General features: G+C 39.9%; 2 protein-coding genes across 8 annotated transcripts in view; one reads left to right on the top strand and one right to left on the bottom strand.

The window, feature by feature from the left end:
- Positions 1-17,300, top strand: part of LOC123961427 (zona pellucida sperm-binding protein 3-like) — a gene marked incomplete in the record, with an annotated part of 791,580 nt that overhangs the window by 294,194 nt on the left and 480,086 nt on the right.
- Positions 1-17,300, bottom strand: part of LOC123961414 (serine/threonine-protein kinase WNK1-like) — a 36,515-nt gene that overhangs the window by 18,120 nt on the left and 1,095 nt on the right. For 2 of the 7 annotated variants that reach the window (XM_046036787.1, XM_046036794.1), the window contains exons 1-2: positions 15,614-15,820; positions 12,672-13,918 (exon numbers count right to left, since the gene is read on the bottom strand). In XM_046036787.1, coding sequence (XP_045892743.1) covers positions 12,672-13,460 — 789 coding nt within the window. In that variant the 5' untranslated portion in view covers positions 13,461-13,918; positions 15,614-15,820. The other 5 variants (XM_046036791.1, XM_046036793.1, XM_046036790.1 and 2 more) reach the window with 5 other exon arrangements.

The raw sequence follows: 17,300 nt of genomic DNA, 5'->3' as shown, positions 1-17,300 counted from the left end.
CTTCTATCAGCTTGAATTAGTCGGCCCATTCTCCTCTGACCTCTAGCATCAACAAGGCATTTTCGCCCACAGGACTGCCGCATACTGGATGTTTTTCCCTTTTCACACCAGTCTTTGTAAACCCTAGAAATGGTTGTGCGTGAAAATCCCAGTAACTGAGCAGATTGTGAAATACTCAGACTGGCCCGTCTGGCACCAACAACCATGCCACGCTCAAAATTGCTTAAATCACCTCTTTCCCATTCTGACATTCAGTTTGGAGTTCAGGAGATTGTCTTGACCAGGACCACACCCCTAAATGCATTGAAGCAACTGCCATGTGATTGGTTGATTAGATAATTGCATTAATGAGAAATTGAACAGGTGTTCCTAATAATCCTTTAGGTGAGTGTGTATATATATATATATATATATATATATATACACATACACACACACACACACACGGAAAGTGACAGCGACATTTCCTGGGTGCACGTAAATATTTCTTCCTCAGAGTGTGATTCAGAGTCCACATCAAGGAAAAAGAGGCGGCTGCTATCAGACACGGCGGATCCAGATGTTCCGTTCATGTCAGATGATCCTGGTGAGCGCCGCTGCCCTGTGTGTTTTGCTGCAGGCTGTTCACTAGTTCTGCTGGTCCTATTATGCTATTTATTTATTTATTTTTTAATTATTTAATAAATAATAATCATCATCATCATCATCATCATCCCTCCCGGACCAGTAGTTCTACCTGCTCTTGAGCCAGCTGTGTTCAGCCCGCCCATAGAACCATCTCAGCCAGAGACGGCTGTGGAAAAGGGGAAGGATGGGACGGTGTGGACGGTCCTTCAGCCAACTGAATGTCCAGGGAGAAGACAGAGCCAAAATGTCCTGACTGAAGCTGCACGCCAAGCACAACATCGAAGATGCGCTCACAGCCTTCTTGTGTGTGTTTGATGATGGCATGCTGAAGCATATCAGGGACTGCACTGTGGCTGAGGCACATCAGCATCGTGGTGACAGCTCATGGGACCTCACAGTGGCTGAATTAAAAGCCTTCATAGCCCTGCTATATATCTGTGGCGCACAGGGTGCAAAAAACATGGAGTTAGACTGCCTGTGGTCAGAAAAATGGGGCCTTCCATTTTCAAGGAAACCATGGCCAGAAATCGCTTCAGGGACTTAATGAGATTCCTGCGGTTCGATGAAAAGGAGGAGACCCAACGTGTGCGCCTGCAGGATGACAAGTTTGCCCTGGTGTCGGCCACTTGGAACAAGTTCGTTCAGAACAGCATAGCCTGCTACAAGCCCGGTGCAGACATCACAATTGATGAGCAGCTGTTCCCTACAAAGGCCCGGTGCAAATTTATTCAGTATATGGGGAATAAGCCTGATAAATTCGGCATCAAATTTTGGCTGGCAGCAGATTTTCAAACCAAATATATGCTGAACAGGGCTCCGTATCTGGGAAAGGAGGAGACGCGGAGCAGAGGTCAGCTTGTAGGAGAGAGTGTGGTGCTGAGGCTGGCGGAGCCATTCCTTGGGAAGGGAAGAAATACCACAGATAACTTCTTCACGTCTCAAACTGGCCACCGCCTTACAGGCAAAGAAGACCAGCCTGGTTGGCACCGTGGGGAAAACAAAATGTGAGTTGCCCCTTTCCGCGAAAGAACATGCGGAGCTGTTCAGCACAGAGGTGCGGAAATGTGCTGACGCAACGCTTACCATCTACCAGGGAAAGCCGAGGAAGAATGAGTGTATTTTCAGTTCTGTGCACACAAGCATGAGCATCACCGATGGGCCGAAGGCAAAGCCTGAGTCTGTGACATACTATAATAACACCAAGTACGGCATGGACGCCCTCGACCAGATGGCATGGGCATACTCTGTTAAAGGTGGTACACGTAGATGGCCAGTCGCTGTGTTTTATAACATCCTCTACCTGGCTGGGATCAATACCCACATACTCTTCAAGGAGTGCACCAGCAGCAAATTAACTCGGAGGAAGTTCATGCAGCAACTTGCAGAGGAGCTGAAAGCACAGTTCATGGAGGAGAAAAGAGCAGTATGGCAGTTGGCACACAAGGTTCCAGTCAGCAGCAGAAGCAACCACCGCAGCAGACACCAAAACGGAGGCAGTGCCAGGTTTGGAGAAGCTGCAGTCAAAACTAAACCTGCTGCAAACCCGTGTGTGGAAATTGTGCGAGGAGAAGAGAGGTCACTTGCCTTGATTGTGAAGCTTAAATAGCCAAGCACTATATTGATTTAAATAGTTAACATCCAATTTGTAATATAGGCTAATGTTTTTATGTTTCTGTAGCCTAAGCTTCCTTCTTTTTAGATCAGCTCGTTTCCAGCTTTTTCTATTAGCCCATTTTCTGTGTTATTAAAATAAAATGTTTTACAAATTAAATAATAATTTTAGTTGTTATTATCTTGTTCTGAGTTATGTTGAATGGATATGGAAATATAGCCTATCTGTGAATATGTGATAATTACAGTAAGCTACTAATGATATTATTTATTAATGCATAATTAAAACTTGTTTAAATGTACAGTTTAGTGTTTTGTTTTTTAAAAGATATCCTAATACAATAAATGCATTAATCTCTCAATTGAGTATTTATCATTAAAGATATAGAGTTTGGAATCTAGCGGTCAAAATGACTGCTTGTGGCAGTTCTAGTAGTTATGGAATTCTGGCGCTTCTAGTGTTAATAGCACAGTAAAGATCATCAATACCAATGGCAAGTAATGTTTGAATGTTTCCATTCATAAGAAGGAAACATTTTTGAATCTACATTCATCTCAACATTCCAGGTTTGAACAGCGGAGAAACACTCCAATTTAAGGAGGCAAACTGACAAAAATGAGGAAAGGTTACATTTCCTTCTACACAGCTATACTCTGGCACGTAATGGGGGCAAAGGCATGTGGCCCTGTCTGGTGGATGACTGTGAACCAAATTGAATATGTCTGTGTTTTGTCCGAAATACCAAGAAAACCAAAACGAGAAAAAGAGCAACAGCATGACTGACAATTTGAGATAGAAGATGCATAGAAGATGAGCGCAGACTATAATGTCAAACAAACAAATAAGTCCGGCTTGTTACAACAAATAAAAATAGCTGTCCTCTTTACTATACAACACAAGCTACAGAGAAAAATGAACAAATAATCAGCATAAGCAGAAGAAAATATCAATGTACATTATGTCATGTTATGTGTATAGATGCGGAAAACCACCTGTTATATTGTTACAGAAATGTTCAATACAACATTAGTCACGCAATCCAAATAGACTGAACAAACCAATTATTCTGATAGTAATTATGGCTTGGTTTTTACTGTTAATTTAGACAAAAAGGTGTGTATCATTATTCACAATATCAACAATGATAGAGTATAATGCATATTAATACTGATATGTTACCCAGCACTTTGGGAAAAAACTGTATCTGGTAAGAGGCTTACACTGTGTTCAACAAGGCCTGTATTCTGAATAAAGCTATGGATGGTTAGAGTCAACAAATGTCTGGCAGCTGATTTTGCTTTGTCAATGAATTATGTGCAAAGCTGATAGCATTGTTTGCCCAGTGGGATTTAACATTACATAAACTGACTAGTGCAAAAATATGTATTGGCATTAAGGACCATTGTAGGGTCTGCGTGTTAACAAAAAAATCTGGACTGTGTCGAACCGCCCTCCTCAAGTTTCCTGAGTTAATTCCTGGTGTGACAATATGCCTGACTATAAAGCAGCATACCCGTACCAGTTAGACAAGCCCAGTGAAACCCCACAGCCAAAGACCTCCCTTAAAACCCCCAGGGACATGGATACAGACCAGGCTGTCCAGGAAATTCAGCCCACATGTGAGTGGACAGTGAGCATTTGCCTCTCTGTGTGTGTGTGTGTGTGTGTGAGTGTGTGTGTGTGTGTGAGAGTGTGTGTGTGTGTGTGAGAGTGTGTGTGTGTGTGTGAGAGAGAGTGTGTGTGTGTGAGAGAGTGAGTGTGTGTGTGTGTGTCAGCAAGAGATAGGAAACTTTCTAGTGACTGACATTGAGAAAAATTTGACTGAGACTAGTACAGTCTTTGCTGGAGGAATTTTACAGGTTTGAGGTTAAACATGGGAAACATGTGTAAACAACTGAGAGCAGGTGGAGAACACTGAATGAGGGAGCAGTGTCAGGAGACAGAAGGTGAGGGAAGACGAAGAGTAACGGATGCTCCTCTGTGCACTTGGACCAACTGACCTACTTACCAGAGTATTTATCTACTGGGGCAGTGGTTCCCCTTTCTCTTTATGCACACCACATGCAAAACATCCACAGCCGTGGGAGTGCAGCACCCCAACCTCCACAAACCCAGAACTACTGTATTAATGACAGCATTTCCACTATAGACACACTGCCATATTGGTCACTAATTTAAAACAAATGTATTCCCTTTACAAGTTTAACCTAGTTGAAAACTGCATTTCCTGTAAGAGATGAGACAATCACATGCTTAACTGACATCTACTTCAACTTTTGCCAAGAAAACACTTGAGCAACGGGGAGTGCTATTTTGGGAAGACACATAGTAACACACCCATCTACAAACAAATCTACATTGTTTTCTAACAGAGCATAATGACAAGATCAAAGAAAAAAAAAAAAGATATCAGAAAGATAACTAGCATGACCCAGTTGCTTAATTGATCAAAGAGTTTTTAAAACTGTGGAGGGAAAAAAAATAAAATTTTTTTAAAACTTAAGTCGCTTGCACCTGAGTGATCTAAATAAAAATGAAGAAAACAGATTTAAATATTTCCACTCACGCTCCGAAACCCGACTCTTCATCATGAATTACTCAGCATAATCCAGACTGAACTAATTACCTAGCTCTCCTACCACTTAGAAGTGCAGGACCCAGGGTCTTTAAAAAACAAGAATCTTGTAATCATATTAAACACATCACACTCCCCTTGACTGTCACTCTAAAGTTCTTTGGTCAGTGCCATGTCCTGTTCTCACCGTCACTGGGAACAGTGCCTAGCAGTCTCTGGTCCATCCACAAATTAGGGATGGGCATTTCAAGCAAAGATAATATTCAATAGTCACTGGGAACTATTTGATTATTCTTTAAAGACGCCCACCCCACCCCAACCTGGCGGGCACTTGGAGGACAACAGCAGCTGCAGTTGAATCACAGCAGCTCTATCTGACAGAGTGGGCATGAGTCAGCTCACTAAAGAGCTGTGTTGGCACCACCTGAAAGATCTTTGGAGTCTCCGAATATGATAAAGCAAGAGAAAGAGTGCATATGTGAAAATATTGTAGAGCAAATGTGTACACACACACGGGAAGTAAGAGCTTGAGAATGATGCAGAAATGTATTTTAAACACTTTAAAAACTTAGGAGTAAAGTAGCTTCCATCTATGCAGAGACAGCACAAGACGTATCTGAAACCATGATCCCACTGCTTCAGTTCAGTGACACACCCCTAAAACAAGCCCATGCAAGTTTTCATTTGTATAGTTGTTCAGTCTAAACTGATTAAACAGAAATCCCCTCAAATCATTTAAAGATTGATCAAAGTGTTAGTTACTTCCTTATATCTATCTCCGTCAGAGCTCCATTCCGACTTATATAGCAGACAAGGCTGTGGTTAGAGATAACTATTTCTAATGTATACAATTTTACACGTGCAAAAAATAAAACTAAATTGCCTGGATAAGAGCTTCAAACATGGCTGGGCAATGACTCAACATTTATTGCCCAGCCATAGCTGTGGTCCAACAATATAGGTCAGGATATTACATAGGACAGGGCCGTAGTCCTATGTTTCTTTGACGTAGTGCATAAGAGTACAACATAATTCATTGCATTGAAAATCAACTAGATTATTTTATGTGATTTTTCGTGGATTGGCTATGTGATGATATGTCACTATGAAAAAACATACTGCTATTAAAAAAATTGCAATTTTAAATATTAAACAACCCTACTGCCAAGCTTTAGTACTATCTGACCAACTTCATGAGCTGAGGTCTAATGCCAAATCACTACAGTATCGCCAAAGCAGAGCAGAAAATACTGCTTCCAGGCAAAAGGCCATCATAAATAACCCAACAACCCTTAAAAATAGACTACATGAAAAAAGCCTCTGATCGTGCCAAGGTCTTCTCTGAGGCTGACACTGATGGCTAGAGGAAGTCCACTGGGTAACTGGTTGGGATCTGGGTAATGGCTGATTATATACACAATTAACATTATTAGTCCTATTATCATTACTATTGACTATAGTTATTGGTTAGCAAAAATTCAATACTGCTCGACTTTCGCAAAAATCATAATCATGATTAGTTAGGTCATAATTGAAATCACGATTATTGATACTTAGGAAACAATGCATTTATTGAAATATAGCCCAATATAGCCCATGAAATAAGTAAGAGTCATGGAATATTATCTACTTTAAACAGCATCTTAAAGAGGATGACAGCAGCACAGTTCCCCCCGAGGTTGAGGAGTCTTGTGTTTGTGTACGTGTGTGTGTGTGTGTGTGTGTGTGTGTGGGGGGGGGGGTTCAATGCTCGCGCCATGCTGATTGTTTAGACATCCGTTTATAAGAAGGCTGTCATATCATGAGCTAGAGCAAAGTATCTGATAGACAGATATGATAAAAAATAGATCAGAGCAGAAGAACAAGTTTTGGCAATGACTTGAGTGAGGGAGAATAAGATGGGGGAGTGATAACGGAGGTCGTGAGTGTGTAATTCTGTCTGCGAGCAAGCGAAAGAGACCGTATGTATACAGAACCGGGTTTGTGGCTGCTTATCAGAGCAGGACTGTGAGTCCAGAGTGTAGGAAGCTGAGCCGAGCAGGTCCAGAACAGAATCCACAAATAGTTTAGCCAGGCGGTGGACCGAGGAGAGCAGCCGGCCGCTATTTCCAGTAATGTTATTATACAAAATTTGCTTTTAATATTTATTATAGCCTACTGAATGGTGTTCTTCTACAATAGGCCTAATAAAAAAATTTCAATGTGTGTATTATGTTGTTGTTTTAGCCTACAGTTAATGATTCATTTTAAAATGTAGGCTATTTGAGTTTTTTTCTGTAATACAATAATAACAATAAGTAATTGTACACTTAATCAAACCCCATTACTGCCACACTGCCGTTGTCATCACTCAATTTAACATGCTCCCACACAGCCGAGGTCTTTTGGCATTTTGTTTTCCCTTTGATGTCAACTGGAGCACTATGTTCACTACTGTGAGCTGGTCAGGCATGCGTAAAAAACCTGAATATTAAAATTGAAAATCAAATACTTACCCAACAAACGAATATTCAATTATTCGGATCCAGCCTTAAAAAACACGTTTAATAGCTACAGGCAACGCACATTTTTGCTCTAATGAATAAAGACCTTGTACTGTATTAACAATATAACTGAATAAATGAAGAATATATGCTTGCAATGTTTGATCAATATCGTTTAAAATTGTTGATTTTCTTTCTTTAATATTACACACCAGGCTAGGGTTGGGCCGATAGACGATGATCTCGTCCATCGGCGATGGCTGACAGACATCATGATGTTGAGCCGGCATCGTGGCAAACATGTATGATAATGTGGGGGCAAAGAGGGTTTATATTAGGTCAGTGGTCACTTCCCACATAACCTAGCATATCAACGGATTTGTCCGAGCTATTCTAGGTGATCAAAATGCATATAGATTAGAAACTACATTGTTCTCAAAATCTGGGTCGAAGTTTGAAAGGTCAAATGTCCACATAATTAAGTCAGAAGGAAATAAGGACAATATCATGCTAAACAGTTAATTGGATCAGTTTTGCTTTCTAGTCTATTTTGAGTCGTGCAGTGCTACAAGCCAGCTTTAAACCCGGCAGGTTTTTTAAGTGACATAACCCCTCCTTACTGATATACTTTATATTACTTACAAACATTATATTCAAGATCTTTTAGTACAATAAAAGCGTAGATGCAACTCATTTGTAACTAAGTGCACAGCTCTTAAGAACTTTTAGCATAAATGCCAAGCCCTTATTATCAGAGCTAGTGTATTAATAATGTTTTAGTTTATAAAATATAGGACAGATTTTGTAATTCACAAAACATAAAAAGTAGAGGTTCAACACTTTTACTACCCTTGTCAACAATCTAACGTCGACTCAAGATGGTAAACCCCTCTATGTCATCAGGAAGTTTACACCATGGCTTCACTGAGGAATGCTGATAATGCAGTTAGGAATTTTACTTTACAAAATGTGACGTCTCTTCCAAAATGTGTTACATCAAACAGATACAAATAAGTGATTAAAACTCTAGACTACCAATCATTGAAGAGTAATTACAGATGAGTCACTATGTTATACTACTTGGGGATAGAGTGTCAGTGCCAGCAGATGCTATCAGCCAGCTGGACATGCAGCTCCCATAACTTCTAATGCATGCCTGGGCTACTCTTCCTCATCTTTCCACATTTGGCTTCAGCCAGTGCTGGAGGAATGAGGTGGGGAGGCAGAGAGTGGAAGATGACATGGATGAAAACGGATGAGTGAGCAAGAAAGGGGAGGCTCCTAAATGTATTCTTTTTTTCCCCTCCTCCTCCCTAGACTTCCTCTCTGTGGTGACCTACTTATTGTTCAGACATTCCTGCAACTTGAGATCTGAAACAAATGTGTGGGTTCATGGGTGGGTGAAAAAGGGTGGACGCCTAGAAATTCTTAGACGACTGTGGACAGATGGCCTTCCAGACTGAATAAGTCAGAGCTATTATATTCAAACGCTACTCTAAGGTTTCTAGCCATGATTGCGGCATAGCTTAAAGGAAGGCAAAGTGGACTACTATAAACTTGTCATGACATTTGGTACCAAATTTCCACTTGTCTAACGCTTCAGGTCATGATAGCATACTTCTTCAGCCTTAGCTTGTACTGTGAGATTAAAGGGTCATTTCAGTTTCAGAAAGCCAGGGTCCTAAAGCATATTTTCACTTTGGTTGAGACCCCTTTTGTATATGGTCCCTGACAAATAAATAGAGTATATAAAAGAAATCATGAATAACCTTTGTATCAAACTTAAATATTGTCCTGCTTTTGGTAGGGCAAATCACTTTTTTCATGGTTTCCTGCAGTGTACTGAGCATTACAGTCTCACAGGACTGCTAATGTGATTTCATTTAAGGAAAACCTGTCAGACTTGTTTCATTAACACAAAGACAAGGATTCTGCTGTTGCTTCCAGCTGACACTAAATTCCCAGTGAACAAAAAAGTGTTAAGGCCGATTACATTTTGCATCACTGATTCGTGCACCAGGAAACAAAACAATAAGCACTTTAAATGGATATGTCCCTACTCCTTTTGCAAACTATTTCTGATGGAATTTGTTTGCTTTTTAGGAAAATATTTGCTTTTTTTCATGTAACCAAAGTAGAAAATGGTATACTATTACGTTACTATTACATTCAAAAGTTCTTATAGGAAATTACTAATTATACGAATGTTTGAAAAGACACTATACAATTGAAAGTTAACTGAAAGAGCATATGGAAAATAATGTATGTTAACATTACATTCCACTAAATATGCCCTTGGGATGCATGGGAAAACACTAGCACTTGTATGATCATGGGATAGCTTTCACAACCACGTGAGAGGGGATTTAAGCTTGTCATGTGTAACTGAACAGTTTCTAGCACTGAAACTCTTGAGTTGACAGAGGAACGAAGGGGAATGAGAGAAATCAGGTTACATGTTCATATTTTGGAACAGACGACATGTGCATAAAACAAACCTTGTTCTCATTCAACTGTAAAAATGTCTATAAGTCACCTCTCTCTTTGCACAGAATTGGTCTCCCGATACAAGTGGCAACTGGCAAAGACCTGGCTAGATCTACACCAAGTTTAGGTGTGCCTCGGAGAGGCAGTTACACCACTCTATTCATTTTCTACAAACCACACTGCCTTGTCAAACTCTTCAGGAAGTCAAAGGAGACAAGAAGAATGCTTTTCTGTCCGCTAACATATGGATTAGTGCCCCAATGATCAGTAAATCAGTGATTTACTCGATCAACAGGAAATCATAAATCTCTTTAGTCAACTGGTTCTTGTAACTTGTATTTATCATTAGCTACAGCCCTAATACTAATCTATCAAGAGCATTATAGAGCACCGTCCACCTCACATCTCCCTCAAATATAATACAGCATCTTGCCTAGGGCTGTCGTGATAACAGCAATATTGCAAAACTGTGGTATTGACAAGCCAACCCCAGGGGACGGCAAGAAACTGCCACAACCAATATGTTCATGTTTCCAACCAAGCCCCCAGGAAGTGCGCTGTGCTTTGAAGACACATAGCGACCAAACCACAGAATTACAACTTCTGGGTCCATCACGTTATACACACTGGCAGCAAAAGAATTTCCCGTAGACTTGAAAGAGGCAACAGTTGATTAGTTATTTTGAGCGTCACAGCCCTTGTGAAATGATTCGTTTTACAATCAGAATTTGATCTGGTAGGTCTGATAACATTTACAAAGTCTAGAAGATTAAATAATTTTATCATCCCCATTCAAGTTAACAGGTCTAAACCAGAAGTTAGCCACTCGGCAGCTGCTCTACGGGCCACCATCATGACTGAGAGAGGTGGGGTTAAAAGAAACACTAATGCACTTGCGGGGCGGCACAATAGGGAAGATCAAGTTAAAGGTTTTTTGGCTTCATGAGCCACTGAGCAGCTGTCATAGAAATTAACAGAGCCCTGTCTCCAATGCTGTATACAGTTCTCTATACATCCATGTTTTCAACATGGAAAACAACTGGATCAGCTGGAGCAGCTTATGCTGAAGCGCCTGGGCTGTAACAACTTTCCATCCCCTGTCTTGGTTGAGATGGGTCAACGCAAAATCGTAAAATTCAACTTCCCCCACAGGGAAGAGGTTCACAAAGAAAGGTGACATTCATCTGGGCAACAAAAAGATCTCTCTCTACCCAGATTACAGCACTGAGCTGCAGCGCAAAAAAATATAATTTGGTGGTGGGAAAAATATCCTGTAGGAGATGTAATAACACATCCATAAAGGTCTATTGACACTCTGTTTTCCCTATCAAGACAGACGTGATACAGCCCTATAAGCCTACAACAAAGATCGGTTATAGCGTAACAATAAAGCTTATTTATATTATTAATTAATTAAGTTTAGATAAAAATAAGTAACTGTGTGCTGACTCGTAGTATAATACTAACTAACAGAAGTAAGAAGGGTTAGTTATATTTAGTTAATTGTGCTTAAAATGGGTTTTAGAAAACAGAAATATGGTAAAATGTGAGGAAGTTAAAAGGGTGGGAGGTGGACTAATAGTTTAGAAGCAGGCCTTGGCAGGCCAGCCTGCTGCACTTCACACAGGAGATTCCTCTGTCAGGAATGTGACCCATTTTACATTCACACAAGCATTCAGAGCAAGAACGCACTGAGCATGCGTGGGATTCGCTCTGTGAGGGGGGAGGGGCACGTGTCTGTAATCTTCACATTGTTCTGAAACCAGTGTGCATGAGTAGCGATAGTTGTATGTGCTGCCGTGTGAGGCCTACTCCTCTCATGGCAGGGTGAAATCGTGCCAGTAACAAAACATTCACGGAGGTGAATGGGGTCAAACTTTGCTATGGGCAATGTAGCTACTTTAACTGGACAGACAGCAGCGCTTCAATTTATTCACAAGCATTTCTAAAGGATATCACCAACTACTGGTTTACAGCATAATTAAAGCAAAATGATGGATACTTTAAAACAAAAGCAGAGTATTTAGATATAACAACAAAACAGGATCAATAATTCAGTCAGATATATTAAGGCTCAAAGAAATCTTTTAAAGTGCAAGTAAATTATTACTGCTGTTGCCACATGTAGCTCTGGAATTTATTATAATTAATAATAAATAAAATGTATTAAATTTATTAAATAAATTATTATTATAAATCACTCCAATGGTATTTTCCACTAATGGAGTTTTCCTGACTTATGACATTTTAGATTATATATATATTTTCTGCTTTTGCTGACCAGAATTTCCTCAGTTACATCTTTTAATGTATGGTTATTCCATACCTCAGGAAGACAGTCATCATAATTTATTTGAAATAGTATATAATGCTAGTGTGAAAACTGAATAAGGGAAATCATTATCATGACCAACATCTAACGCGAATCTAGTCCAAGGCAATTTCCAATGTCTAAAGTAAAAGGTATCCCTTAGTCATAGTCATAAAAACATTAATTATACAAGCCGTGATAACTTCTGGTAATTTGCCAATGTCTTATGGAGAAGTACACACTTTTTACTTCAGACATTCAGTCTTATTTTCAGTCATGCCAACCAGTATGGATTGAGCTGCACCAAAAAAGTAAAATGGGGAAATGGGAAGTTTTTGTTATGCTTTGCTGACAAATGCAATGTGAAACAAAAGGGAAATGCTAGCCATGTGTCTCAGAAGGGAAATGCCAGAGGCTGTAGCTCAGGTATCAGTTTGAAAGAAAATTGCTTTACTCCCCCATGGTTAAGCATGGTAAAAGCAAAAATGAGATGACACTTGCAACAGATCAATTACATTAATAACTGATAGCAATAGCAGTGAAGGAATGTAAGTAATAAGAACAACAGTTTCATACCTGCAGCTCACACCAAGCCACCTCCACTGTGGTCTCGGTGTCCAAGCCCTTGTAGACAGTCTTGAAGGAGCCACGTCCAATTTCTATATCAAACTTCAGGAAACGCCCATCTGGTGATGTTCCCACTGCTTTGGTCTCTGCCTCTTCAATGTCGTCCTGCACTTTTTTCTCAGCTTCTCTCTGCTCTGCTTCTGCCCGCGCCTTGGCAGAGTCCTTATCGTCTTCCTCCCCCTCTTCTTCATGGTGTACCTTCACCTCAGTGGTGCTTTCCGGTTCCGTTTGACTTGGCAATTCCAATCCTAAGTCTGGTGCGGAGCAGGCGGCTACCGCCTCTCTATCACAGATATCTTGTACGAAGGCAGGCTCCTGCTCTGAAGGCACTACATCTACCTTGGCTATTTCTATATCTTTTCCTCCACCTCCTCCACTATCAACAGACTCTTCATTTTGAGCTAAACTTGGTTTAGCCCGTGGCAAATGAGCAGCAACAGAAACCTGTTGCCGCTGATGGACAGCTTCCCGTGGCTGAACTCGTTGAGGTGCGGGGATGGGGATCTTACTGGGTAAAGGGAGGGCCAATGCCGTAGCATTGGAATCACTGATGACACTGCGGCGTAAGAAACGGTGTTCAGGGTTACATCGATCACGTTCCATGGTGTGATGCCGGCGTCTCACTTCTGCTGGCCGGGATTCACTCATCATCGAATCTGAACCAGAACTGGGGCCATTTCCACTCTTCTGAGGGGGAGCCAGGAACTTCACCATTTTGTCGTCTGGCTTTTCCGACATCCCACCACCCACACTAAGAGTAAGGGGGTACAATAACTGAAAAATTAAAATAAGGATACTTCCATGTCCACCATATAGGCTTATATAAGCAGTATTGATCTGTGCTTCAAAAAGAAAAAAAAGACAGAAAGTCTTACAACTTCTATCTCTGTCTGTCTTTATTGCTCAAAGACAATCCTTATATATATAGTGCAGAGACTGGAGGTGTGGGATGGGAGGTGTTCTCTTGTAAATGGTAAAAGATTGAACACCACAGCAAAACACAGAGTGCTGTTGTTGATACACAAGTCTCTTTAAGTCTACAACATCCATCCTGTAAGACACAGGGTGCAGCTTCTATCAGGCATAAGGAATCACTGATCGGGAACAAACATGTACAGCCTACAACAGGCACCGAACTTCCTACTGTAGGCAATGTCAGGATGGTCAGACACTGAATATGCTCAGGTCCAGTTTCACTGCAAGAGAAAAAAGAAAACAAAAACTGCTTGACATGTATACAGAACCAACATTATGTCAAATGCCTTGTTTAAAAAGACCTTTAAGACATCAGCCTAAGTGTTCACAGGTAGAATTTACAGTATAAAATTTTAATAACACTTCTTTCTGTAAAAGCACAGCTGACAGACATCGCATAACTAGAGCTTAAGACTTAAGTTGACAACCATGCACATTTCAGTGTACTACAGTGAGTCAGTAGCTCATTCTGTGATTTACTTTTGATTAATAAAAAAGGAGAGCTTTGTCTTCAAGGTTCACCAACTCTGATCAGATTTGCCTCTTGCCCACAGACATGTAATGTAGGGCACATGCTTGCATTCACAGCGGCTTCACAGCAGGTCCTAATCGGCGATTTTACTGTTTTTCAGCTGCGCCCAATCAATATACCATTCAACTGATTTGATTACTAAGAATTTCTATATTAAGTGTATAAAATAAATAAATCCCAAATGCACTCCAAAGCCCTTCAGAATGACACAAACCTCTCAATGCCTCACATTTGTTAAATACTAGAAGTAACTAATAGAGCACAGTTGACAGCTGATTATTCTTCAGTCTCCAGTATAAACAAGAAACCACATATAATGTTACCGCATTGTACATTTAGTCTAAATAACGAATATTAGATCCATTGTTGAAATCACTTCTGCACAACGCCATAAACCTACAACCATTTAAACTGTAGATGCAAAAGACCGGTGCAATTTGGTATGACTGAGTAAACGGTACCATACTTTAAGCTTGCAATGATAACCTTATATCTTATTAGTCATTTATACCCGGCCATGGTGGCATCCATTACCAGCGTAGGCTACCACAATGTCAGAACCAAATCTGGCAATGTTAGCAGCAGAACATCCGGAAAAATAAGAGAAACGGCAGTGCTTATTCATCAAATTAGTCTTTTAATTAATGTAAACCGTGTCTTACGTACCTATTTCTTCACCGTCTTACAAGTGACAGCACAACCATTTGAAATGGCAACATCGAGCATACAAAGCAAGGAGGAGCAACGGCTCTTTGTTAGCTCGCTAACGAGCACAGCTAACGTTAGCACAGAGCTAGTTAGCTGATCCTTAACCAGGGAGACGACAACCAACGATGGCTGATTTCCACGTCACGTCTTTTTTTTTTAAATAACTTCACATGTATTTCACATAGCTAGCTAGTGCTGTCGTTGTTTAACGTAACTATACCCGTTGGTAATTAACACAAGCGTTTACTCTATATTCACAACTTTACCGTTTCCATGTCATTACACGCCGTGCTAACCCACCGGATACGTTCGCCCGGTGTGACGCCGGTTGGAAAGCTACCAGTTAGTGACAGCGCCACTGCTAACCAACATTAGCTAGGCGGTCTTCCTGGTGGCCTAACGAGCTAGACCCACCTCCTGGCTGTTCCGATTCAATTTAACCTTATCTGCAGCGTTAATAACACTAAATCTTCGTTTATTAGTAGTACTAACTTTAGATTCACACGACGATCATTGCACACTGTATATAACGTTTGTTTCTACTTGATAACATGACGCTAGCTGCTGCTGCTGCTGCTCGTTGGTGAGCCCGGTTGCGCTAACAGTTAGCAACATAGCTCCCTTCTTCACAAAGTAGCGACCGTAGAGCGGCACTGTTTGGCATAAATCGACCTACCTCGAAATCGGATCCACAACACAACTGAAGGTTCATCAGCGTTGAAATTGTCCCCACACTGTTAATCCTTATTCGCATATATATAGATGGAAATACGCGTACATTATCCCTAAGTGTCCGGCAGATTAATTACCCAATTAGTGAATATCAAAGTTGCGATGTGTGGGCTCACTGACAAACACGCAGCGCAGTTGCTACATTCTCACATATTGACGAAGAAACGGGTTTTTTTCGAAAGCGCCTGCGCCAGCGAAGAATGACATCATAACCATAATACACATATCACTTTGGATCGCCTTCATGGCAACGTCGATTTTTTTATCTGATTTTCTTATTACAATGGATTTATGTATACCCTCAGTCAAGGTCCATATGAATTTAAACCACAAACCATTTATAGGTTGTGTCAAATATCAGTTTTTCTAAATGCTATTATGATAAGCATACTCGAAATTAAGAGAAAGATCTCTCATATGTTAATGTAATTAGTAGTTGGGATAAAACGTGTCCTTTACAATAAAAAATAGCTTATATTATAATTATTAGACTAAAGTGTTTGAATAAATACTGCATAACATGCAGTACTCAACTTATGTTTTTGTTAGATGCTTCACTAATGTTGCTAATCAATTACATTTTCTCTTCTCTTTGATTTTTTGTAATCTTACTGCAACATTTTGGTCAGATTTTAGGTGTCATTTCACAACGTTGTTAACATAAGTTAAAGCTGTTTCCCAAAAATGTGAGTACAGTTGATTTTGAATGTAAAGAGCCCAAAAATAATTATACTGTAATGGGAATGTTTTCATTCACAAATGACTTTTTTTTCAGAAGAATATACCTGTTTACCTTCTGCAAGATTTTACATATTCGATATACTCTCAAAAATAACCAATTATAAGATTTTTAATAAACAATGTATTCAGTCTGCCTTTGCCATGTTTTATTATATTGTGGCCTATTTATTTATGATTTTTGATAGTGCCTTCGATTTTTACTGTTTTACAGCACGTTTGTTGTAAAAATTGAAAATTGGAAACTTATTTTAATTGGTAAATATTTTTTATATAATATATTTGTTACATATCATAACATATGGATAAATTCTTAATAAACCTAGAGGTCTGCTGTTCTTGATCAAATTTCTTTCACGCTAAAAATGACTAGGGGGAAAAATAGACATTTTATTCTGTCATAATAAGTGGCTAATATATTACCTCGGCATACTATTATGCATCAATCAATTTTGTTTATTACATTTTGTAGGGAATTTTATTGTTTGCAGCAACCATTTTAGAGATACAGTTTTCCAAGTAAGCACTGCCCCCTGCTGGTATTTGTTGACTAAACATGCTATAATGTATCTTTTAATACTATTTCACACATAATGAAAAGCTCACTGCTGAAGACAGTATATTCACAAAGTCGAATTAATATTTCATTGTTAACATCAGAGGAGGATATTTAAAATTGTTGTAAACTATCATCCACCGGTGCCCGCTTACTGAATTTCGAAACACTCCAGAGTTTGGCCTTTTACACATCCCATCACATTTATTCAAAGCTATGTTTTACTTTCTTTTTTTTTGTTACAGTGTTGGTTGGTAGGTTTGATTTCTGTCTACTATCTCCCCAACCTAAGCTCGTGACCGCGCGTTTAAAATTCAACCGTGGCGAAGAAGACTGT

The sequence above is a fragment of the Micropterus dolomieu genome, linkage group LG22, assembly GCF_021292245.1.
Source record: "Micropterus dolomieu isolate WLL.071019.BEF.003 ecotype Adirondacks linkage group LG22, ASM2129224v1, whole genome shotgun sequence".
In the NCBI taxonomy this organism is placed as follows: domain Eukaryota; kingdom Metazoa; phylum Chordata; class Actinopteri; order Centrarchiformes; family Centrarchidae; genus Micropterus; species Micropterus dolomieu.
This window is presented reverse-complemented; position numbering and strand designations above follow the sequence as displayed.